The sequence below is a fragment of the Oncorhynchus masou genome, chromosome 20 (genome assembly GCF_036934945.1).
Source record: "Oncorhynchus masou masou isolate Uvic2021 chromosome 20, UVic_Omas_1.1, whole genome shotgun sequence".
In the NCBI taxonomy this organism is placed as follows: Eukaryota; Metazoa; Chordata; class Actinopteri; order Salmoniformes; family Salmonidae; genus Oncorhynchus; species Oncorhynchus masou.
Genome location: NC_088231.1, coordinates 9,252,940 through 9,278,017, shown reverse-complemented (window position 1 = coordinate 9,278,017; position 25,078 = coordinate 9,252,940). Strand labels below are relative to the sequence as shown.

Sequence of the window (25,078 nt, the reverse complement as noted above, 5' to 3'; positions counted from 1 at the left end):
CCGTTATTTTTCGAAGATACTCAAGTATTCTGTTTTTGATTGAGGCATATAAATATCACGTCCCGTTTACAATATCCCAGATAAACTCGTATCCCGATTATGAGAAATCCGGCTATGGTTTATGTTGATTTTAGACGGGATACAGTGGCATGTAAAATCTTATGCCGTTTAATGGTTTTTTTTTCGCGGTCTGCCAGGCTGAGTTTCACATAGTAGGCTGTCATGGGTGTTGTGTGATGTTTTCATCTGCTTGTCTACAGTTAGATACATGAAGCTTCTCTTGCCATGACTTGTTGCCTCAGAAGACTAAATAAAACTATACTCACCAGAATAACGGCATAAATCGAATGAATGCATCACTGTTAGCCTAGGTTAATATACTTGACACCGGTAAAGTTGTCTTTTCGACTTCAGCTTCGCTAGCGGAGCAAGGAGGTTTAGGGACCTGTGGAGAAAACTCAATTCCAAAATAGTGTAAAGATTGTGCCTGTGCAAAATGTCATCAGTAAAGTGGCTTTGTTTTGAGCCCCACATTTTTTTGCACATCTCAGTTCATTTTTTATTTTACATTGTTTGCAAAAAAAAAAGAGTTAATAAAGCCCACATACAAACATGGTCTATTGTTTTGCTTTCTTGAGCAAGGCAGCTCCAAAATGCAGGTGTTTCAGCCTAGCTCAGTGCTTTCTGTGGTGGTGGGGCAGCCAGCTGAAAATATGGAGCGTTGGGGTTGGTAATGTTCTCCAGTTGCGCCATGATTGGCTCCTGTTCTGTCACTCATGGACACTACATCACAGGCAAATCTTTGGGTGGAGCTCGAAAATTCAATCCCCTTGGGTGCTGCCATAGAGTTACATTAGAAGTGCCCAGTTACATGACAATGCCCCTCTGCTTTGTGCAGAGGGCATTGTCATGCTGAAACAGGAAAGGGCCTTTCCCAAACTGTTGTCACAAAGTTGGAAGCACAGAATCATCAGCACCAGACAATTATTCCTCCTCCACCAAACTTTACAGTTGGAACTATGCATTTGGGCAGGTAGCATTCTCCCTGCATCCACCAAACCCAAATTCATCCATTGGACTGCCAGATGGTGAAGCGTGATTCATCACGCCAGAGAAAGCGTTTCCACTGCTCCAGAGTCCAATGGCGGCGAGCTTTACACCACTCCAGCTGACACTTGGCATTGCGTATAGTGATCTTAGGCTTGTGTGCGGCTGCTCAGCCATGGAATCTCATTTCATGGCGCTCCCGATGAACAGTATTTGTGCTGACGTTCCTTCCAGAGGCAGTTTGGAACTCGTAGTGATTGTTGCAACCAAGGACTGACAATTTAAGCGCTACGGGCTTCAGCACTCGCAGCTCCCGTTTTCTGAGCTTGTGTGGCTTACCACGTCGTGGCTGAGCCGTTGTTGCTCGTGGCTGAAATTTGATGAACTGACTTGTTGGAAAGGCATCCTATGATGGTGCACGTTGAAAGTTCCTGAGCTCTTCAGTACGGGCCATTCTACTGCCAATGTTCGTCTATGGAGATTGCATGGCTGTGTGCTCGATTGTATACAATTGGCTGAAATAGCTGAAGCCACTAGTTTGAAGGGGTGTCCACATAGCTTTGGTCATGTAGTGTTTGTCAACTAAAGAATGGTTCCCAGATATCCCCTGCGTACATCTCACACACTTCTACGATTTCTTCCCATTGTGGACACTCCTATGTCTGATAAGGTTATTCTGGAAGGAGAAGCTCTTGTAACACAGCTTACACTTGAAGGGCCTCTCCTTGGTGTGAACAGTTTGATGCTTCTTCACATAGTTCGCCTCAGCAAAGCGCTTCCCACACGTGAGGCAGGCGTACGGCTTGTCGGCGTCTGTCCTAATACTCGGCCTTACACGTTGTGACCCAATGACACCAGAGGAGGTAGAAGCAGGAGCCACCACCCTCAGGTGGTTAGTCTTTGAGCTCCCTCCTTGACCTCTCGCCATTGTTTGGGTGTTGTTGGGATTGTGTGCTGTGTTATAGGCTAGGTACTTCTCGTGGTGAACGTCCATCCTGACCCTGTCTGTATTGGTGGGGTAACCATGAGGTAAAGGAGGAAGGCTAGACCCAGATCCAGACCTTCTATGAACCCAGTCACCAGGCATTAGACGAGACTCTGAAGACAGACTTCCTGAAAGACTACCACAAGGAGCATCTCCCACCACACTCTGAGAAGGCTGAAGCCCAGGGTGACTGGTTCTTTTCATCATGGATACTGTGGTGTTTGTATCATAGGAACAGGAGGGTCTATCTCTATCAGCACCAGGCTCTGCTCCATCCCTGCACTGAGACTGTGAAGAGAAGGGTCTGGGCTGCAGACTGGAGTCTCTGCCTCTCTGATGACCAACAAGACTGGTGTTGTTCAGTTCACCTGTCCACTGGTTGTGTTCTGTGTGGTGGTGGAGTCTCTGTCCCTCACGGTTGGGTCCTAGTTCTGACTCGGGAAGGAAGAGCAATGGCTCCTGATCCAGGGTTCTGATCCGTGGCCAGGGTTTGTGACCAGCCGCTGCAGAGGTCCAGCCTCTCCCGTCAGCAACATCAGACATCAGCTGGTCTTCATGGAACGCAGACTGTGAAGACAAATTGAACAGAAAAGCATAAAGGTTTATATTAGAAACCATTTGCTGTACACACAAACATGACCTGATATTATAAAATGTTAACCACAGTCAAGCCCATCTCTAACACTGTGATTCAAGTACCTAACAATATGGAGTCATTGGAGTTTTTTAATTTTTTTTTTAAATGTCCACGTGTTGATTCAATAATTAAGTATAATGTTTTGATTCGATTGAAATAAGGGAAACTCAGTCCCTGCAATGATTCAAAAATAACCAAGTCAGTCAGTACAGAGAAAATGTTGTATTTAACTTCAACAAAATGGTCACACTCTCAAATAATGTTACAGCACTTTTATTACACAAAACGATACGTGAAGTAGAATAACTTTTCTCACTATGGCAACACTTCTGTAAATCTGCTACCTTCACTTTGATAAAGTTCATTTTAGAATACCTTGGAAAAGGTTCAACATGACATTACACACAGCTTCACTACTTTATGGAAAGTAAACAAAAATTAAAGAGCCAATGCGGCCATTTTTATCTCCGTATCTAATCATTTCTGAGTAACAATTAAGCACCTTACTGTGACTTTTTTCAATTCAAATGGTAAAAAGAAACAAAAATAGCTTCTTAGCAAAGAGCAATTTCTCAAGGAAGAATTTAGCTGGGACTGTCTGGGAGTGGTCTGAGTGGGGACAAACTAACTGTTATTGGCAGAGAGGTTTGGAACTATCTTATTGGTCTATTAACTAGTTTGCCCCCAGGCAGGGACAAAACTCTACCCCAACAAAACAGGCAGAAATTTCAGGTGGGCTTTTCAAACAGCTCTTACACTAAAAGGGTATTATAATTTTTACAATTTCACAAGTATTATTCTAACATCAATGAGAAAATACATCTACAGCTCTCATGTTTTTGATTTCACTGAGCCTTTAAGGCAGGATCATTTCCCCATTATAAAATATAAACCTATAGGGACACAGATTGTCACCTTTCATCAGTGAAGCATTTTTACAGACATCACACCAACCATCACCATACCTTCTACTCTGCTTCATGATACTAATTCTTTCCTCAGTTCACCTCATCCAGTTCCCCACTACATCTAAAACAACAGAATTAACTACAAACAAACAAGATCTACATTACATGTCACAATACTCTATACATGGGCCGTGTGAATTTTCTTGTGGTGTATCCTGAGTAGGGTTGCAAAAGGTCGGGAAACTTTCCGGTAAATTTCCTGAAATTTTCCATGGATAGTTAAGCCCTGGAAATTGGGAAATGTTGCTTAAATTCATCAAATAAGTTCGCTTATAACAGTGAACCTTTTGTTGTGGGAAACACAAGGTAATTCTAGGTCTTGTGGCATATTTTGGTTAAACAATCCCCAATTCAATGGAATTGCAACCCCCTGCATGCCCAGTGCATTCTTCCATCACATGTACAGCTGATTCTCAAGATCTTGCACACTAATGAGACACTATTGAGTCCACTCTGCTACACTGTCTGAGCAAAGGACTACATGCTTTCTGGTAAGTTTCGAATACAATACTGGGTGGAGTGAAATATATTTTATATGACATACATGACCTTTTGTTAACTAGTAAATAGTAGCCTACAGCAAAGTGTGTTTAAATCATTTCTAACTTGTTAACAATTTCTGCTAGTTATCTTTTGCCTGTTGTTTTAGCTTGCTTGAGCCTGCTAACTGAGGAGTGTTAATTCCCCTCTTTCCATATGTTTCATTTCAAAACATTTATCTTACAAAGGAGTTGTTTAATCTAACTGCTTAACTATTTATCTGTACTGTACACGTAATTGTATTTGGGGTTTTCACTCATTTTCTTTAATCTTTACAGGAAAATGCCACAGGCTCTATCTGATGTGTGTAGACATTGCACTGCAACTAATGTAGAAAATACTGTGCCAAATTATGTGAAGAATGCAACAAAGATGCAGAATCATCTAGCCAAGTGCATAAAGTTCCCTCAGTGCTCACAACAAGCAACCTCTGACAAAAGTCCTCCTTCTATTCAATGTGAAAATTATTAATCATACACCTTATCGATAAGCAACAGCTCCAGGTCCTCCTGGAATCAGAAGGTTTTTTTATTCAATGGAGGAACATAGTCAGAGAAATGCTGATGAATGTCTTGCTCGAGCTGTGTAGGCAAATGGTTCACCTCTGATACATTTCTGAATGTTCTTTGCCCAGCATACACCCCTCCAACCAGACATGCTTTATCTACTCATTTGCGGGATGCAAATGAATTCACCAAACTTCAAGTGAAGGTCAAGCAAATCATAGAGAAAGCAGACTGTATTGCAATCATCTCTGATGGGTGGTCGAATGTTCGTGGGCAAGGAATAATTAACTATATCTCCACCCCTCAACCAGTATTCTACAAGAGCACAGACACAAGGGAAAACAGACACACTGGTCTCTACATTGCAGATGAGCTGAAGGCAGTCATCAATGACCTTGGACCACTGAAGCTATTTGCACTGGTGACAGACAATGTTGCGAACATGAAGGCTGCTTGGTCTAAAGTGGAGGAGTCCTACCCTCACTCCTACCCTCACATTCACACCCATTGACTGTGCTGCTCTTGCATTGAATCTGCTCCTCAAGGACATCATGGCACTGAAAACAATGGATACACTCTACAAGAGAGCCAAGGAAATGGTTAGGTATGTGAAGGGTAATCAAGTTATAGCAGCAATCTAAAGCAAAGTGAGAAGAATAAGAGCACCACATGAAGCTGCCCAGCAACACCCATTGGGGTGGTGTTGCCATCATGTTTGACAGTCTCCTGGAGGGGAAGGAGTCTCTTCAAGAAATGGCCATATCACAGTCTGCCGATATGGACAGCCCCATCAAGAGGATCCTCCTGGATTATGTATTTTGGGAGAGAGTGGTAAGCAGCCTGAAACTCCTGAAACGTATAGCAGTAGCCATTGCAAGGATTGAGGGAGACAATGCCATCCTGTCTGATGTTCAGACTCTGCTTGCATATGTAAGAGAAGAAATCCGTACTGCCCTGCCTACTTCACTGTTGCTCCAGACAGAGGAAACTGCAGTTCTGAAATACATCAAAAAGCATACAAGCCGCAGCTTACATGTTAGACCCCAAGTATGCTGGCAAGAGCATTCTGTCTGGTGCAGAGATCAACAAGCCCTATGGTGTCATCCCTACTGTGTCTCGCCACCTTGGCCTGGATGAGGGCAAGGTTCTTGACAGTCTGGTGAAGTACACTTCCAAGCAAGGGCTTTGGGATAGAGATGCAATATGGCAGTCGTGTCAACATATCTCATCAGCCACCTAGTGGATCTGAAGCTCTTTCCTCTGTTGCCTACATCATCCTCCAAATACCATCAACATTAGCCACCTCAGAGCGCAACTTGTCCTTGTTTGGGAATACACACATCAAAGCACGCAACAGGCAGACCAATACAAGGGTTGAAAAATTGGTGGCCACCCGGGCAAATTTTTGGCTTTTTGAGCCTGATAACGAGCCATCCTCAACAAGGTTGGAAAGTGACAGTGAAGATGAGGCCTCAGAGTATGATGTTCAAGAGGTGGACATTGAGGAGGTCCAGGGAGAAGACATGGAAGCCTGAGAGGAAGACAACCAAAGCTATAGTTTCTAGTCTGTCATTTTACAGATGTATGTTGAAAACGTTTTTGGGCGATGCGATGGATCATTGGGGATCATACAATATTCCCTTTATTTTGTTGTTCAGTGAAATCATCCCATGTGAAGTCAACTCAATTAAAGTTCAATTCATAACTAAATCATTTTTATTTATATTGGAAGGATTTAATCATTTGCAATTATGCCTACTTAATATACGGTAAAAGGTTTATGTATCTGTCTATTTATGTATATTTCTCCCATGTGGACTCTCTGGTGCCTCTTCAGGTTGAATGAGTCAGAGAAACTGGCCCCGCCCAGGTGGCAGCTGAACAGTTCTCCCCAGTGTGTATTCTGGTGGATCTCCACCTGTTTGGGGAAACTGAAGGCTTTCCTACAGAAAGAACACGGGAAGCACTTCTCTTTGGCGCTGCCACCTTTACTGATTCCATCTCTACTACTGTCATTTGTCAATGGACTTGTGTAGCCATTTAGTGTTGAGGCACTGGCATTGTCTGAGGTCTGGATTTACATTAAGAGAGTGTGAGGAGGACGAAGGCCGGGGAGTGTGTGTTGTTGCAGGGTCCATGTTCCAGTTGATTGATCCTATAGAAGGCCGGCTGAAGGAAACACCTGTTAACCTGAGGCGCCATCAGTCTCTAAATCACCACTATAGGAGCAGGACGGATCATCGCTAGCTGAGTCCGACGCTGTTCTCTCCAGCTGCATACGGACACCTCCCCATCCCGCGGACCAAATCTACGCCTCACTCTGGTCCGCCCACATGAAAAAGTACTATAGTATGATATAAATACTATAGTATTCACTGTAGTGTTTTTGCAAACTTTACTGTAGTATTTCCATACATGAAGGGCACTTTTTGGCATTTCCCGTATGATTGATGAGGATCTCCATATTGCAAATATGGCCTCAACGCTTTTTGAGTTAAGGCCCATTTTCTGTGAGTAAAGGTCAAAAACGATAGAGCGCTAATTTGACCGCTTTGCGTCAAAGTATATGAACCTACAGTCTAAGGAAAAAAAGAAACAGCCATTTATCTATTGCAATTTATGAGAAATCGTACAATGTACAATTGGTGATGGTTGAAGAAATGTGTTTTTCCCCCAAAAAGTTACAGATCCAGTTGCGGTGTGTTCAGACGAATCTGTTATAGTGGGTTTCGGAGCTCTACGTGATTTTCTGAACTCACACACACACAGTCAATAGGGAGTGACACAGTGTGAGGCTTACAGACACACAGAGCCTACAATAGTTACCTGCGTTAGAACCATCAAAGAACCGTCAGACCTAGAGCTCTGAAACTTTAAATACATGTTCCAGAGCTTTAGTCGATAGTTCACAGTGAGTTATGTGGCTCTGGAAGGTTCTCAGGCTGAGAAACAGCCTTGTAAATTTGCAATGACTTCAATGAATTTTGACCATCGCGAAAATGGTGACATTTAGAGAAGTCCCAGAGTCACAAGACGAGGTGCATTGAAACCGCCTCGGCTCATAGAGACGGACCCTAACGTTTCTGTCCGGTAGCTCCTTCAGGGACCCTGTAGGAACGCCCGGAAAAAGTGAATTTTCAGCACTAATTAAGGTCGTTGCTCGGGCTCCAAATGACCTATCGAGCCAAAACTCGTGATTCGGGGTCGCCTCAGCTAGGCCTAAACATAATGTCGAAACAGAACCCGAAGCTAGAACGTAACTACGTGATTTACGTTTTTATTATAGTTTAAACACTGTGAATGTTGGGCCTGCTCTGAAATATGTGACAGTTGGCTTCTAAACGAGTTGGACAAAGTGGGTTTGGTGTCAGTTTGGTGTCAGAGTGATATCGTATTGACTGATGCACGCTGACTTTTGTACATTTGCAATAAGTTTAAACAGTGATGTACCATCACCAAATTGACATGCTGAAATCAACACCAATGAGCGATGGAGAGGAACCACCATCACTGCCCTGCCATCCCGAGTTCAACGGGCCAGTTAATTGGGCATTTCTGCAGTATATTGGAGCATGTCAAATTTGTGATGTAAATGCCCATTGTAAGATATTGCAAATGGACAGCTGTACGCCTGGTTACCTGAACGGGTTACCAGTAGCACATTTTTAAAATGTTTTTTTAATGCCTTTAGGGGGGTGCAAGGGGTCAAGGGCCGGGTAGGGAGCACCCCCACCCGTGCCCAACCAATAGAGGACGCCCCTGATCAATTTGGACGTTTTTCCCAAAAATGTTTAAAAAACGAGTCCCACTGCTCTCTCATTGCACCAAATTCTTACTTCATATGACTTCCAATGTTGAAACATGACAAATAGACCTATGTTGATTCAGGTCTTAACATAGTGATATATATCATATGGTCAGTATAAATGCCATTTTGGACATGGTTCACTGACTTTTGGGTTCGGAAACCGACTTCCGATGATCAGATGGCAAATAGACATAACATCCTGATTTGGTACTTTCAATACTTATGCATGGCAGTTGGACATTTATTATGCCATTTGGACATGGTTTACTGACTTTTGACTTCCTATGATTATGTAATGCAAATGGACAAAACATAGGCGTTATGGACAAACTCAAACTCAACCGTATGTTCACACGGTGGTTATATATGTATAATTGACAAAATAATTTAACTTTTTTCGGAAAAAAGGTCCAGAAAGGATTTTTTTTATTTAGAGGTGGTTGTACTTTAGATTTTTTGCTTACATTTTAAAAATTTGACCTGTGGGTCTAGACTTTGTGTCCATTTTCAATTTGAGAATCTACGGTGGAGCGCACTCGCCATCTTTGGGATTTTTGTTGTATGACACTTGGCATTTGCCATATGCCACTTGCCATAAGGTTTGGATGATCTGCCGTCTATTTCAGTGGTATTTGCGATTGTGTATATGTTTCGTCCAATACCAATATGTTGCCATTCATTTTTGTCCATTTCATGGGGGTTTTCCCTTACTATAGTAAAATAACTGTAGTATATACTATAGTAATGAATGTAGTGCTTTTGCAGACTGTAGTATACTGTAGTATTTACACTAGTGTTTATGTAGGCTGTAGTATTTACGGAAGTGTTTTTGCGGACATTACTGTAGCATTTACTAAAGTGTTTTTGTTTTATTATCTTTGACATAAACCTGTCGGTAGGTAGAACTGGGGTCTGAACGGATAGTTAAGCGCTTCTGCCCTTTTCGATTACCTTTAGGGAACACAGTGCCTTCGGAAAGTAGTCATCTCCCTCGACTTTTTTCACATTTGTTTTAGGTTACAGCGTTTTTCTGACATTTATTAAATTGTTTTTCCCCCTCATCAATCTACACAACAATTCCCCATAATGGCAAAGCAAAATCTGTTGTTTTTTTACATTCTCTAGTCTTTTTTGCATATGCTTAGCTCTATTCTGTTTCTTTTTATCCCAAAAAACTCCCTAGTCTTTGCGGATGACAAGCAAATCTAAAACATGATGCAGCTACCACCATGCTTGAAAATATTTAGAGTGATACTCAGTAATGTGTTGTGTTACATTTGCATCAAACATAACACTTTGTATTGAAGACATAAAATGAATTTCTTTGCCACATTTTTTGCAGTTTTACTTTAGTGCCTTATTGCAAACAGGATGCATGTTTTGGAATATTTTTTATTCTGTACAGGCTTCCTTCTTTTCACTCTGTCATTTAAGTTAGTATTGTGGAGTAACTACAATCTTGTTGATACATACTCAGTTTTCTCCTATCATAGCCATTAAAATCATTAACTGTTTTAAAGTCACCATTGGCCTAATGGTGAAATCCCTGAGCGGTTTCCTTCCTCTCCTGCAACTGAGTTAGGAAGGACGTCTGTATCTTTGTCGTGACTGGGTGTATTGATAACACCATCCAAAGGGATATTCATTGTCTGCTTTTGTTATTTTTTACCCATCTACCAATAGGAGCCCTTCTTTGCAAGGCATTGGAAAACCTCCCTGGTCTTTGTGGATGAATGTGTGTTTGAAATCCACTGCTCGACTAAGGGACCTTACAGATAATTGTATGTGTGGACTACAGATGAAGTAGTCATTCAAAAATCATGTTAAACACTATTATTGCACACAGAGTCCATGCAACTTATTATGTGACTTGTTAAGCAAATGTTTACTCCTGAACTTATTTAGACTTGCCATAACAAAGGGGTTGAATACATACTGATTTAAAACATTTCAGCTTTTAAATTAGATTTTTTTTGTGTGTGTGGGGGGGTACTTTTTACCACTTTTCTCCCTAATTTTCATCATATCCAATTGATAGTTACAGTGTTGTCCCATCGCTGCAACTCCCGTGTGGAGTCTGGTGAGGCAAAAGTAGAGAGCCACACTGCTTCTTGACACACTGCTCGCTAATTCCAGAAGCCAGCTGCACCAATGCGTCGGAGGAAACAACGTACAGCTGGCGACCGAGGTGACTGTGAATGCACCCGGCCGCCACATGGAGGAGTCGCTTGAGCGCGATTGGACAAAGACATTCCAGCCGGCCAAACCCTCCCCTTACCCAGACTACGCTGGGCCGGGATCGATCCTGGATCTGCAGTGCCTTAGACTGCTGCGCCACTCGGGAGGCCCTTTAATTTTGTATTAATTTCTAAACATTTCTAAAAACATAATTCCACTTTGACATTATGGGATATTGTGGGTAGATCAGTGACTGAATCTAAATTAATCAATTTAGATATGGAAAAAGTCAAGGGGTGTGAATACTTTCTGAAGGAACTCTACTAGAATTATAAAACTAGTGGTTTTTGGGTGGGAAAATACTGTAGTATTTACGACAGTATACTACAACATTCTATAGTAAGCACCTCACGATTGAGGATACTACAGTGTGTGGTATAGTATTCTACAGTATACTACAGTTTAATACATAAATCTATACAAGTATTTTAGTATTCTATAGTAAACTGTAGTCTTTTTTCATTTGGGACTCAGTCAGTCTGTTGACTAAATTCAGTTGTTGTTTTGTGTTCGACTGTCTGTTTCTGATTGTGGCTAACAGTGTTGTTCTCCAGCCCAGAGTTGAGGAATCTGTCCCATCCACTGACCTCCACTATCTCGCCCTGCTCAGTGATATGGTCCCCTGAGCCTTTGGCTGCGCCCGGCTGGGAATCCAAGATGTCCACCCAGTCTCCCTTGTTAGGCTCCAGCCAACCAACTGCAGGAAGAGGTTACAAAATAGACATTTACAAACATGGCAGAGAACTCTAAATATGGCGTTTAAGTCAATTACCTGTACAACTCTGGTCCATCCTTGGGAGCAATTTTCAAAAGCCTGAAGGTACCACGTTAATCTGTACAAACAATATTACGCAAGTATAAACGCCATGCTCCAAAACCAGCGTAAAAAAAGCCAGACTATGGTTTGCAACTGTACATGGGGACAAAGATCGTACTTTTTGGAGAAATGTCCTCTGGTCTGATGAAGCAATAATAGAACTGTATGGCCATAATGACCATCATTATGTTTTGAGGAAAAAGAGTAAGACTTGCAAGCCAAAGAACACCATCCTAACCGTGAAGCATGGGTGTAGCAGAATCATGTTGTGGGGGTGCTGGGATGCAGGAGGGACTGGTGTAATTCACAAAATGGATGGCATCAAGAGGAAGGAAAATTATGTGGATATATTGAAGCAACAGCTCAAGATATCAGTCAGGAAGTTTAAACTTGGTCGCAAATGGGTCTTTCAACTGGACAATGAACCCAAGCATACTTCCAAAGTTATGGCAAAATGGCTTAAGGACAACAAAGTCAAGGTATTGGAGTGGCCATCCCAAAGCCCTAACCTCAATCCTATAGAAAATGTGTGGGCAAAACTGAAAAAGCATGTGCGAGCAAGGAGGCCTACAAACCTGACTCAGTTACACCAGCTCTGTCAGGAGGAATGGGCCAAAATTCACCCAACTTATTGTGGGAAGCTTGTGGAAGGCTACTCAAAACCTTTGTCCCAAGTTAAACAATTTAAAGGCAATGCTACCAAATACTAATTGAGTGTATGTAAACTTCTGACCAACTGGGAATGTGATGAAAGAAATAAAAGCTGAAATGAATCACTCTCTCCACTACTATTATGACATTTCAGATTCTTAAAATAAAGTGGTGATCCTAACTGACCTAAGACAGGGAATTTTTACTAGGATTAAATGTCAGGAATTGTGAAAAACTGAGTTTAAATGTATTTGGCTAAGGTGTATGTAAACTTCCGACTTCAACTATATGTGTGTTTTGTATGTAAACATAAGATGTATTGATTTTATTTTATTAATGAAGAAAACATAGCCAGGCGCATCACTATTTCCACTCAAGATCTATTACTATATGTAGGCTATATGTAGAGAGGCGAGTGTAGAGAGTATAGAGATAGTTATCCACGTAGGCACCAACGATGTTAGGATGAAACAGTCAGAGGTCACCAAGTGCAATATAGCTTCAGCATGTAAATCAGCTTTAAAGATGTGTCGGCATCGAGTAATTGTCTCTGGCCCCCTCCCAGTTAGGGGGAGTGATGAGCTCTACAGCAGAGTCTCACAACTCAATCGCTGGTTAAAAACTGTTTTCTGCCCATCCCAAAAGATAGAATTTGTAGATAATTGTCCCTCTTTCTGGGACTCACCCACAAACAGGACCAAGCCTGGCCTGCTGAGGAGTGACGGACTCCATCCAAGCTGGAGGGGTGCTCTCATCTTATCTACCAACATAGACAGGGCTTTAACTCCTCTAGCTCCACAATGAAATAAGGTGCAGGCCAGGCAGCAGGCTGTTAGCCAGCCTGCCAGCTTAGATGGAGTCTGCCACTAGCACAGTCAGTGTAGTCAGCTCAGCCATCCCCATTGAGACCGTGTCTGTGCAAAACTAAACATGGCGGTGTTCGCCTTGGCAATCTCACTAGGGTAAAGACCTCCACCATTCCTTTCATTATTGAAAGAGATTGTGATACCTCACATCTCAAAATAGGGCTACTTAATGTTAGATCCCTCACTTCAAAGGCAGTTATAGTCAATTACCTAATCACTGATCATAATCTGAATGTGATTGGCATGACTGAAACATGGCTTAAGCCTGATAAATTTACTGTGTTAAAGAGGCCTCACCTCCTGGTTAAATGAGTAACCATCTCCCCCGTGCATCCCGCAAAGGCGGAGGTGTTGCTAACATTTACCATAGCAAATTTCAATTTACAAAAAAAATGACATTTTCGTCTTTTGAGCTTCTAGTCGTGAAATCTATGCAGCCTACTCAATCACTTTTTATAGCTACTGTTTAAAGGCCTCCTGGGCCATATACAGCATTCCTCATTGAGTTCCCTGAATTCCTATCGGACGTTGTAGTCATAGCAGATAATATTCAAATTTTTGGTGACTTTAATATTCACATGGAAAAGTCCACAGACCCACTCCAAAAGGCTTTCGGAGCCATCATCGACTCAGTGGGTTTTCAACATGTCCAACATGTCTCTGGACCTACTCACTGTCACAGTCATACTCTGGACCTAGTTTTGTCCCATGGAATAAATGTTGTGGATCTGAATGTTTTTCCTCATAATCCTGGACTATCGGACCACCATTTTTATTACATTTGCAATTGTAACAAATAATCTGCTCAGACCCCAACCAAGGAGCATCAAAAGTCGTGCTATAAATTCACAGACAACACAAAGATTCCTTGATGCCCTTCCAGACTCCCTCTGCCTACCCAAGGCCGTCAGAGGACAAAAATCCGTTAACCACCTACCTGAGGAACTCAATTTAACCTTGTGCAATACCGTAGATGCAGTTGCACCCCTAAAAACTAAAAACATTTGTCATAAGAAACTAGCTCCCTGGTATACAGAAAATACCCGAGCTCTGAAGCAAGCTTCCAGAAAATTGTAACGGAAATGGCGCCACACCAAACTGGAAGTCTTCCGACGAGCTTGGAAAGACAGTACCGTGCAGTATCGAAGAGCCCTTACTGCTGCTCAATCATCCTATTTTTCCAACTTAATTGAGGAAAATAAGAACAATCCGAAATTTCTTTTTGATACGGTCACAAAGCTAACTAAAAAGCAGCATTCCCCAAGTGAGGATGGCTTTCACTTCAGCAGTAATAAATTCATGAACTTCTTTGAGGAAAAGATCATGATTATTAGAAAGCAAATTACGGACTCCTCTTTAAACCTGCGTATTCCTTCAAATCTCAGTTGTTCTGAGTCTGCACAACTCTGCCAGGACCTAGGATCAAGAGAGAGACTCAAGTGTTTTAGTACGATATCTCTTGACACAATGATGAAAATAATCATGGCCTCTAAACCTTCAAGCTGCATACTGGACTCTATTCCAAATAAACTACTGAAAGAGCTGCTTCCTGTGCTTGGCCCTCCTATGTTGAACATAATAAACGGCTCTCCATCCACCGGATGTGTACCAAACTCACTAAAAGTGGCAGTAATAAAGCCTCTCTTGTAAAAGCCAAACCTTGACCCAGAAAATATTTTAAAAACTAAATCGGCCTTATATCGATTCTTCCATTCCTCTCAAAAATTTTAGAAAAGGCTGTTGCGCAGCAACTCACTGCCTTCCTGAAGACAAACAATGTATACGAAATGCTTCAGTCTGGTTTTAGACCCCATCATAGCACTGAGACTGCACTTGTGAAGGTGGTAAAATGACCTTTTAAATGGCATCGGACCGAGGCTCTGCATCTGTCCTCGTGTTCCAAGACCTTAGTGCTGCTTTGGATACCATCGATCACCACATTCTTTTGGAGAGATTGGAAACCCAAATTGGTCTACACGGACAAGTTCTGGAATGGTTTAGATCTTATCTGTCGGAAAGATATCAGTTTGTCTCTGTGAATGGTTTGTCCTCTGACAAATCAACTGTAAATGTCGGTGTTCCTCAAGGTTCCGTTTTAGGACCACTATTGTTTTCACTATATATTTTACCTCTTGGGGATGTTATTCGAAAACATAATGTTAACTTTCACTGCTATGCGGATAACACACAGCTGTACATTTCAATGAAACATTGTGAAGCCCCAAAATTGCCCTCGCTAGAAGCCTGTGTTTCAGACATAAGGAAGTGGATGGCTGCAAACTTTCTACTTTTAAACTCAGACAAAACAGAGATGCTTGTTCTTGGTCCCAAGAAACAAAGAGATCTTCTGTTGAATCTGACAAATTCTCTTGATGGTTGTACAGTCGTCTCAAATAAAACTGTGAAGGACCTCGGCGTTACTCTGGACCCTGATCTCTCTTTTGACGAACATATCAAGACTGCTTCAAGGACAGCTTTTTTCCATCTACATAACATTGCAAAAATCTGAAACTTTCTGTCCAAAAATTATGCAGAAAAATGAATCCATGCTTTTGTTACTTCTTGGTTAGACTATTGCAATGCTCTACTTTCCGGCTACCTGGATAAAGCACTAAATAAACTTCAGTTAGTGCTAAATACGGCTGTTAGAGTCCTGACTAGAACCCCAAAAAATTTGATCATATTACTCCAGTGCTAGCATCCCTACACTGGCTTCCTGTCAAGGCAAGGGCTGATGTCAAGGTTTTTACTGCTAACCTACAAAGCATTACGTGGGCTTGCCTCTACCCATCTCTATGATTTGGTCCTGCCATACATACCTACACGTACGCTACGGTCACAAGACGCAGGCCTCCTAATTGTCCCTAGAATTTCTAAGCAAACAGCTGGAGGCAGGGCTTTCTCCTACAGAGCTCCATTTTTATGGTATGGTCTGCCTACCCATGTGAGAGACGCAGACTCGGTCTCAACCTTTAAGTCTTTACTGAAGACTCATCTCTTCAGTGGGTCATATGATTGAGTGTAGTCTGGCCCAGGAGTGTGAAAGTGAACGGAAAGGCTCTGGAGCAACAAACCGCCCTTGCTCTCTCTGCCTGGCCGGTTCCCCTCTTTTCACTGGGATTCTCTGCCTCTAACCCTATTACAGGGGCTGAGTCACTGGCTTACTGGTCCTCTTTCATGCCGTCCCGAGGAGTGGTGCGTCACTTGAGTGGGTTGAGTCACTGATGTGATCTTCCTGTCTAGGTTGGCGGCCCCCCCTTGGTTTGTGTCGTGGCGGAGATCTTTGTGGGCTATACTCGAAATTGCCTCAGGATGGTAAGTTGATGGTTGAAGATATCCCTCTAGTGGTGTGGGGGCTGTGCTTTGGCAAAGTGGGTGGGGTTATATCCTTCCTGTTTGGCCCTGTCCGGGGGTATCATCGGATGGGGCCACATTGTCTCCTGACCCCTCCTGTCTCAGCCTCCAGTATTTATGCTGCATTCGTTTATGTGTCGGGGGCTAGGGTCAGTTTGTTTTATCTGGAGTACTTCTCCTGTCTTCTCCGGTGTCCTGTGTGAATTTAAGTATGCTCTCTCTAATTCTCTCTCTAGGAGGACCTGAGCCGTAGGACCATGCCTCAGGACTACCTGGCATAATGACTCCTTGCTGTCCCCAGTCCACCTGGCCGTGCTGCTGCTCCAGTTTCAACTGTTCTGCCTGCGGCTATGGAATCCTGACCTGTTCACTGGACGTGATACCTGTCCCAGACCTATTATTTGACCATGCTTGTAATTTATGAACATTTGAACATCTTGGCCATGTTCTGTTATAATCTCCACCCGGCACAGCCAGAAGAGGACTGGCCACTCCTTATAGCCTGGTTCCTCTCTAGGTTTCTTCCTAGGTTTTGGCCTTTCTAGGGAGTTTTTACTAGCCGACGTGCTTCAACACCTGCATTGCTTGCTGTTTGGGGTTTTAGACTGAGTTTCTGTACAGCACTTTGAGATATCAGCCGATGTACGAAGGGCTATATAATTAAATTTGATTTGGATATGCATTTCTCCCTTACCTTGCTCCCCCATCTTTAGTCCACTCAGCAGGTCAATACTCTCTGGTTCATCTTCTATTGTCTCCACTTTGACTATCAGAAGATCAGGCTTCCCATCCTCCATGTCTCCTGACTGTAAGAGATACAGAGTGAGAGGATGTTGGATCAAGAAATCTGATATGAGAACCCTGCTATAGAGCATCTTCTGATTGGACAATGAGGGACTGCTATGAGTAAAATGCAAACATGTTAGTTGGTTTGATAATGTGACACTCTTTAAGGAGATGAATCAGATGAACTTGTGGATACCATTATTGTCTCTGTGTCCAGTATGCAGGCTGTTAAGAGGTCATTTGGCAAACCAAAGCTAACTAGCTTGCTAGCTGTGCCTGAAGACTTCCAGTGTTTGCCTTTAATTAAGCTAGTTAGCACTCGTTCACAAAATTACCTCTGATTTATCAAAACCTTAAAGGGAAGTTAAAGGCATGGTCCCACACTTAAAACAAAATTAATCAAGACCTGGGCCCTTATTCACAAATAGTAGGAGTGTTGATCTAGGATCTTTCCAAATAGTCTTATTCATTATGATCTAAAAGGCAAAACTGATCCTAGATCAGCACTCCTACTCAGAGGTTTTGTGGATACAGGCCCTGACATAATACCATTCAGACAGTAGTTCAGTGGGCTCACCTCAGTGAGACTGTGTGTGGTCCTGTGCTGCTCAGTTGGTTCCTCTGTAGGTTCAGGAGGAGGTGTAGTCTGGTTGTCCTCTATGACCATGGTCCTCTCAGGGTTCCCCAGACCCTCCTCCTTCACCAGAAGCACTTCCTCCTCCTGGAAGAGACAGGTGATACAGATTACACAGACATACACTCCCTCAGGTATGTACACACAGATAATAAACACACTTTCAACATGGAGTGTTTACCCATCCCCACTACGTTTGAGTCCTATACTGTAGTTACAGAATGACTATTGTTGTTAAACCCATCATGGTGGACATAAATATGATGTTGTGGGTAAATATGAGTCAGCTATGATAAGTCAAAAGTCAGACAGACCTGACTAAACCATTTTGACGTGTACAGTAGAGGTTTGTTAGTGTGTGAGTATATAGTAATATTTAGTAAGTCTATAATGGTTAGAAAGCACTGTTGGGTGTATGCAGAACAGGGTGAGATCAGATGTGATGAACACTAAAGAGTAACTTGTCTCCTCTACACTGATTGAAGTGTATTTAACATGTGATGTCAATAAGGGATCATAGCTTTCACCTGGTCAAGTCTGATCCCTTATTGATGTCACTTGTTTCAATCAGTGTAGATGAAGGGGAGGAGACAGGTCTTAGGCAGCATTTTATGCTCTGAGACAACTGACACATGGATTGTGTTTATGTGCCATTCAGAAGATGAATGGGCAAGACAAAAGATTGAAGTGCCTTTGAACGGGGTATGATAATAGGTGGCAGGCGCACCAGTTTGTGTGAAGAACTGCAACGCTGCTCGGTTTGTCACGCTCCAGTTTCCCGTATGAATGAAAAAAAATTCAGGTACGTACACACAGAAACACTTTCAACATGGAGTGTTTACCCACCCCCCTACGTTTAAGTCCTGTACTGTAGTTACAGATTGACTTCATTGTTGTTAAACCCATCATGGTGGACATAAATATGTTGTGGGTAAAAGTCAGCTATAATAACTATTTTGACATGTACAGTAGGTGTTAGTGTAGGTATATTTAGTAAGTATATATTGGTAGCCAATAGTTAAGTCACAATTTCCCATAAAAATGTATGAAAAATAAACATTTAGGTCTTAATTTAAGGTTAGCATTAGGTTTAAAATCACATTTTAAGTGAAATTGTAGAAATAGGTGGGGTTTAGCCATAATACTGACTTTTGATTTAACCAATAATACACATTTCATCACCAGCTATGAAGCAGAATGGGGTGATATCAGATCTGATGTATATTAAAGAGTCTCAATGACAGTCTTAGAATGAACAGTCCCATTTTGTGTTTATTAAACAAAAGTTTTAAATACACCATATGAAAACCACACACATCTCAACTAAAAATCTGCATGAACTTGATGAACTGCTTTGTGAACATCATATAGCCTATACAGTACAAACAATTTGAAACAGACTTTAGGGTTACTGTGCATTCAAAAAGTATTCAGACCCCTTTATTTTTTCCACTTTGTTACAGCCTTCTAAAATTAATGAAATAGTTTAGTTTCTCATCAATCTACACACAATACCTTAACAACAAAGCAAAAATCTGATTTTTAGAAATATTTGCAAATTTATATTTAAAAAAACAAATCACATTTAAATTAGTATTCAGACCCTTTACTCAGTACTTTGTTGAAGCACCTTTGGCAGCGATTACAGCCTCGAGTCTTCTTGGGTATGACGATACAAGCCTGGCACACCTGTATTTGGGGAGTTTCTCCCATTATTCTCTGCTGATCCTCTCAAGCTCTGTCAGGTTGGATGGGGAGTGTTGCTGCACAGCTATTTTCATGTCTCTGCAGAGATGTTAGATCAGATTCAAGTCCGGGCTCTAGCTGTTCCACTCCGATACATTCAGACTTGTCCCGAAGCCACTCCTGCGTTGTCTTGGCTGTGGGCTTAGGGTCCTTGTCCTGTTGGAAGGTGAACCTTCGCCTGAGTCTAAGCACTCTGTAGCAGGTTTTCATCAAGGATCTCTCTGTACTTGGCTCCGTTCATCTTTCCCATGATCCTGACTAGTCTCCCAGTTTCTGCCACTGAAAAACTACCCCACACCACCAGGCTTCACCATAGGGGTGGTGCCAGGTTTCCTCCAGACATGACGCTTGGCATTCAGGCCAGAGTTCAATCCTGGTTTCATCGGACCAGAGAATCTTGTTTCTCATGGTCTGAGAGTCCTTTAGGTGTCTTTTTGGCAAACTCCAAACGGGTTGTCATGTGCCTTTTTACTGAGGAGTGGCTTCGGTCTGGCCACTCAACCATAAAGGCCTGATTGGTGGGGAGCTCAATGGAGCTCAATTTCGAGTCTCATTGCAAAGGGTCTGAATACTTTTGTAAATAAGGTTTCTGTTATTTTTAATACATTTGCTAAAAAATCTTAACCCGTTTTTGCTTTGTCATTATGCGTTTGTCTGTAGATTGATTTGTTCTTATTTAATAAATTTTAGGAAAAGCTGTAAAGTAACAAAATGTAGGAAAAAGTCAAGGGTCTGAATACTTTCCGAATGCACTGTATGCCTTTTATTTTACAATGTCTGGAAGCAATATATACTGAAATCTGTTACCCTTGTTATTCCAAATGCATCTGTGGGTCTTTTTAGCTGACAACAATAAACTAATCTTTGTGTTTAATGCTTGGTTTGACAGAAACGTCAGAAGCTGTTGAATGGAATGGTTACTTTCTATGTCATTGAGTGGAATGTTTTTTCTGGTGGTGTATCTGGAGGTAGCTCCTCTCTGAGAAACTCTTCCTGCAGTGCGTACAGGCGAACAACCTCTCTCCCGTGTGGACCTTCAGGTGAATCTTCAGCTGGTGCTGGCGTGAGAACCTCTTCTCACACTGGGAGCAGCTGAAGGGTTTCTCCCCTGTGTGGACCCTCTCGTGCCTCTTCAGGTCACCAGCCTGAGCGAAGTGCATTTGACAATGCGTACAGCTGAAGGGTTTCACCCCTGTGTGGACCCTCTGGTGCCTCTTCAGGTTGCCAGCCACGGAAAAGCGCATATGACACTGGGTACAGCTGAAGGGTTTTACCCCTGTATGGACCCTCTGGTGGATCTCCACCTTCTGGAGGCAGCTGAAGCCTTTGTTACAGAACATGCAGAGGAACCGTTTCTCTTTAACATTGCCTAATGAGGCTCCCCCTCCCTGAGCCTGGGCTCTAGCCCGGTCATTTGAGTTCAACAGCCGATTGGAAAGGACATGGCTGTGTGATGTGGAAGGTCCTATCGACGTGGACCCTGGATTGCGATCCCTGAACGTGTGTAAAGGGGAGAGGGTGGCAACATTTACAGTTGTCTCTAAGCTTCCCCTATAATCTAAGAAATCTCTGCCATGTGAGTGTCCATCTCCTAGGTGACTATGTGCATTCAATAGGGGAGAAGCGTAGCCCTCCACGTTTACAGTCACCTCATCTACCACTATGACCTCCCCTTTCTTATCTAGGCACCCTTCAGAGTATACACTACTAGTGTACTGGTTCCAGTCCCCTCTAGACAGATCAGTTTGTGTCTCTAAACCCAAGGATATGTTGCCAGGGTCCATCTCTGTTGCGTAAGAACAACATGGAACATCCCCGTCAGTGTCTAACGAGTCACCATCACCACAAGAATTAATCTGGCTCTGGTGAAATACCGGTAAATAGTCTGAGCCGGGACCAGGAGGACAGCCCAGTCTCTCTGGGTCTGATCTGTGGTCAGATCCTTTGTGTAAGAACCTTTGTGTTACTGTTAATATCTCGGTGTCCATCTCTGACTTGAGGATGGGCTTCGGCGTTCCACTGACCTCTGTGATGCTGCGTTGGGTCCAGGCCTGGGGTGCGGCAGTGGTGGCGAGGTCCACGGTGGCTACAAGGTGCTTTCCAGCCGCACCAGTCTGGATGTCTCTGCTGTGCCTTGGGTCCTCCTCTCCTTCAGACCTCTCCTGCTTGACCCCAGGACCTGCAGCCTCTGCATCTGCAGACTGACATAAAAAGAGGGGAGGTTATTACAGGTACATGAGTAGAATTGGATAACAATGTCATTGGGAAGTCTCCAATTTCCCCTATGGCAGATAAATAAGGATGTACATGTAAGCAAGTGAATAGCTGAGGGGAGCCTTTCTGAAATAAACTGGCCACATTTGATGTACTGTAATTTTGATGTAATACTATTACACTAACCTCTATCACGATAACGTGCTGGGTTGAGGTTCCACTCCCCTCATCAACAGTGATTGGTTGGTCATCGCTCCATGTATTATGTCCCACTTGCTTCACAAAGCTCCTGTGGCCTCCAGTGAGATCTGAGAGAGTGATTGGGGGGAAAAGAGGTGGTTAGTGTAGGCACTGTCAATGCTCAACTGTATATTGTACATTATTGAGACTGTCTAGAATTGGCAAGGATGTAAGGTAAGACTTCACATAACTTCTTGATATACTATTTATAGAATGATTTTGTTCCATGCATTATATCGTTTTCAATTAGTAAATAATAGGAAACGCAGTAAATCAATAATCTGGTTAGAATATGATAGGTAACTTGCAGATAGACACTATGTAATCAGAATGATTGCCTACTATCCAAATAATGATCAAGACCGAATTCCGGTTAACCAGCCATATGTGGTTAACACATTTTGCGGCTCCGGAGTGGCGCACAGGTCGAAGGCACTGCATCTCAGTGCATGAAGCGTCACTGCAGACACCCTGGTTAGAGCGGCGTCGTCTGGGTTTGGCTGATGTAGGCGTCATTGTAAATAAGCATTTGTTCATAACTGACTTGCCTAGCTAAATAAAGGTTAAATAAAATTTTAAAAAACATCTAAAGTCCCACATGCCCAGATGTGAACGAGGAGACCAGTCTACAGCCCCGCCTTCTACAAAATGTACCTCTTGCCATTCCTCTGTATCGGTCGAGGATCTTGGGACGACTCGTGAGGACGCGGTCCCGTGCCACCTTCAGTTCCAGTAGCTGTAGTTTCCTCCGCAATGACCTGTTTTCTTTCTGGCTTTGAGTTATTTCCAAACGAAACACTGCATAGTCGTCGTCTACGAGTTTACAGACCTCTGCCACGGCTGCATTCGCTAGCACCTCCATGATGGAGGCTATTTGAGTGTGAACAGCAATACAGTTAGCCATTGTTAGCAGCTAGCTAGTTAACGTCCGCGTTACCTAGATAACATCTATCAACCAAGTCCTGTCTCAAACGCGAATTAAACACTATATGGGGTAAGTGGGTGATGCCGTGGAGTTCAATGGGGCATATTGAGTTCCAGGGTGTTAATAAACGTCTAAATAACAAAAACCGCTAACGTGTACATTTTTCCTGTTCACTTCCGTTTACGCTTCTTCTTCAGTGGTCTTTAAATGTCGGTTGGCAACCAACTTTACAGATGCATCACCGCCACCGACTGGAGTGTTGACCAGAGACAGAGAAGGTCTGAAGTTTAACCCCACCCAATTAAACCCTTCTCCCTAAGGAAACGGAATATATAATTTAATACAATATCACCTTAAGGTTCTTAAATTCAATTAAACTTGACTCCTCAATACCATTATTCCTTAATACGAATAACAAACTGTCCATTTCCCTCATATCGCTGGCATTGAAATAGAACGTGTTCTACTGTCTCCCTCTGCCTGTGAACTAACTTCCCAGTTGGATGTTTCCCGACTAATTTCAAAGTGCTGTTGAGCCTGATGAGTCTCAGCCTTGTGATTACATCTTCATCCCTTCTCTCTGGACCTGAGGACCTCCCTACCACCACCTTTTCCTGGATCCTGACAGGTGTCTTCCCCTTCCTTTTCCACAACCCTTAACATGTATCTTTTTATTTATTTTTACCACTTATTATTAATCCCTTAGTCTCGGTTTTACTTAAGAGAGCAGATCTTATTGGTTGGTGTCATAGCTCAAAAGGTGTGGTTAAATTAAAAAGGTATGCACAATGTGTTTAAAAAAAATAGTACTACTTATAGTAGTATTACATTACACATCAAATCTCCTATGATCAGTATCTTTCAAGCTGACAGCAGATTTGTTTAAAAAGAAGTGTGTTAGCAAGAATAGAGTAGAAAATAATGGAATGATTTTATTCCATCAACATCACATCAGTAAGGTAAATATTAAACTGTCCTTGTTCTAGCCAAGATGTTGTCTCTCTAAAAACAGGTACTTACACAAGCCTGTTTTAAATGACAAGTTAATGAGTGTGTGGGTAATTACCATACTAGAAATGATAGGCCTTCTGTGCTCTTTTTCTACATGCCTCTAGTATGCATCCCTCATTTCTGAAGGGATTACCGTTCACACAATTTCTGAGACTGAAGTGCATTTGTACTAGTAAAACATATGTTGAAAATTAGGCTATGAAAATGTAGACCGCTTGAGGCCTGTCCATACCCTAAAGAATGGCTTGATGATGCTCTCAGTAGAGTACATGTCCTTGATGAGACCTCAACCAGAAGGGATAAAATAAAGTTTTTTTTAAATTATCTTTACCACTACATATTATCCTTTTAATGACATCACATCAAGGGAGCCATTAAGTAACATTGGAATATCCTCATGTCTGATCCTGTTTGCCAAAAGATCTTCTCTGATCCTCTTCTCACTGCAGGGAATATCAGGGACTTCATTTTTCGGGCTGACACTTAGGGCCCCCCAAATAAAAATGAATAACGGACGACTGAACAAGGTTAACTGTTTCTACCCCTGCCGTAGGTGTGCGGCATAAAGGGACTCCTGTATAAAAGTGAGCGAATTCAATAGCTCTACCATTGGTAAGCAATACACTATGAAACAGTTCCTCACATGCAGCTCTTCTAACGTCATATACCTTATCTCTTGTCCATGTAATAACCAATACATGGGCAAAACCAGTAAACAGGTAAGAAAACGTATTATAGAACACAGGAGTGGTGTAGGAAGAAAGGACCCTAAATCCCCAATAGCATGTCATTTCTCAAAGGTCGGTCACCCAGTCTCCTCCTTGTCCTTCTGTACAGAAGATAAAATGTTCACATAGGGGTGGTAATCTTGAACTGAGTGTTCTCCAGACAGAATACAGGTGGATGTTCTATCCAAACACTCTCCACCTATCAGTTATGAATTAAGAATTGTTATTGAAGTGTTTTCTGTAAGTTTTACTGGTGCTTGCTTGATACCCCATCTAGTGTTTTCTTTCAATCTCTCAAGCTCCCTACTCTACATTCTGTTTTTCTACAATCCTGTGTTTATTATTCTGAGGAAATGTTCATGGTATTTCTAAATGCA

General features: G+C 42.4%; 2 protein-coding genes across 2 annotated transcripts; both read right to left on the bottom strand.

Moving 5' to 3' along the window:
- Positions 1-572: 572 nt before the first annotated feature.
- Positions 573-23,267, bottom strand: LOC135506875 (zinc finger protein 263-like). The gene is made up of 7 exons (XM_064926288.1): positions 22,692-23,267; positions 21,984-22,105; positions 21,608-21,784; positions 17,781-17,924; positions 17,112-17,223; positions 11,317-11,426; positions 573-2,599 (listed from the first exon to the last, which is right to left on the bottom strand). The coding sequence occupies exons 1-7, from the start codon at positions 22,939-22,941 to the stop codon at positions 1,676-1,678; spliced, it is 1,839 nt and encodes a 612-aa protein (XP_064782360.1). The 5' UTR covers positions 22,942-23,267; the 3' UTR covers positions 573-1,675.
- LOC135506879 (oocyte zinc finger protein XlCOF22-like) lies at positions 19,092-21,596 on the bottom strand. Its single transcript, XM_064926296.1, has one exon. The coding sequence runs from the start codon at positions 21,569-21,571 to the stop codon at positions 20,513-20,515; it is 1,059 nt and encodes a 352-aa protein (XP_064782368.1). The 5' UTR covers positions 21,572-21,596; the 3' UTR covers positions 19,092-20,512.
- Positions 23,268-25,078: the final 1,811 nt, after the last annotated feature.

Excerpts from the sequence above, each read along its gene's own strand:
- LOC135506875 (XM_064926288.1), bottom strand. The coding sequence starts at position 22,941 with ATGGCTAACTGTATTGCTGTTCACACTCAAATAGCCTCCATCATGGAG. Across the intron at positions 17,925-21,607 it reads CCCAACGCAGCATCACAGAG|GAGGAGGAAGTGCTTCTGGT; the intron begins GTCAGTGGAACG and ends TGTCTCTTCCAG. Across the intron at positions 2,600-11,316 it reads AGCAGGGCGAGATAGTGGAG|TCTGCGTTCCATGAAGACCA; the intron begins GTCAGTGGATGG and ends TTGTCTTCACAG.
- LOC135506879 (XM_064926296.1), bottom strand. The coding sequence starts at position 21,571 with ATGGACACCGAGATATTAACAGTAACACAAAGGTTCTTACACAAAGGA.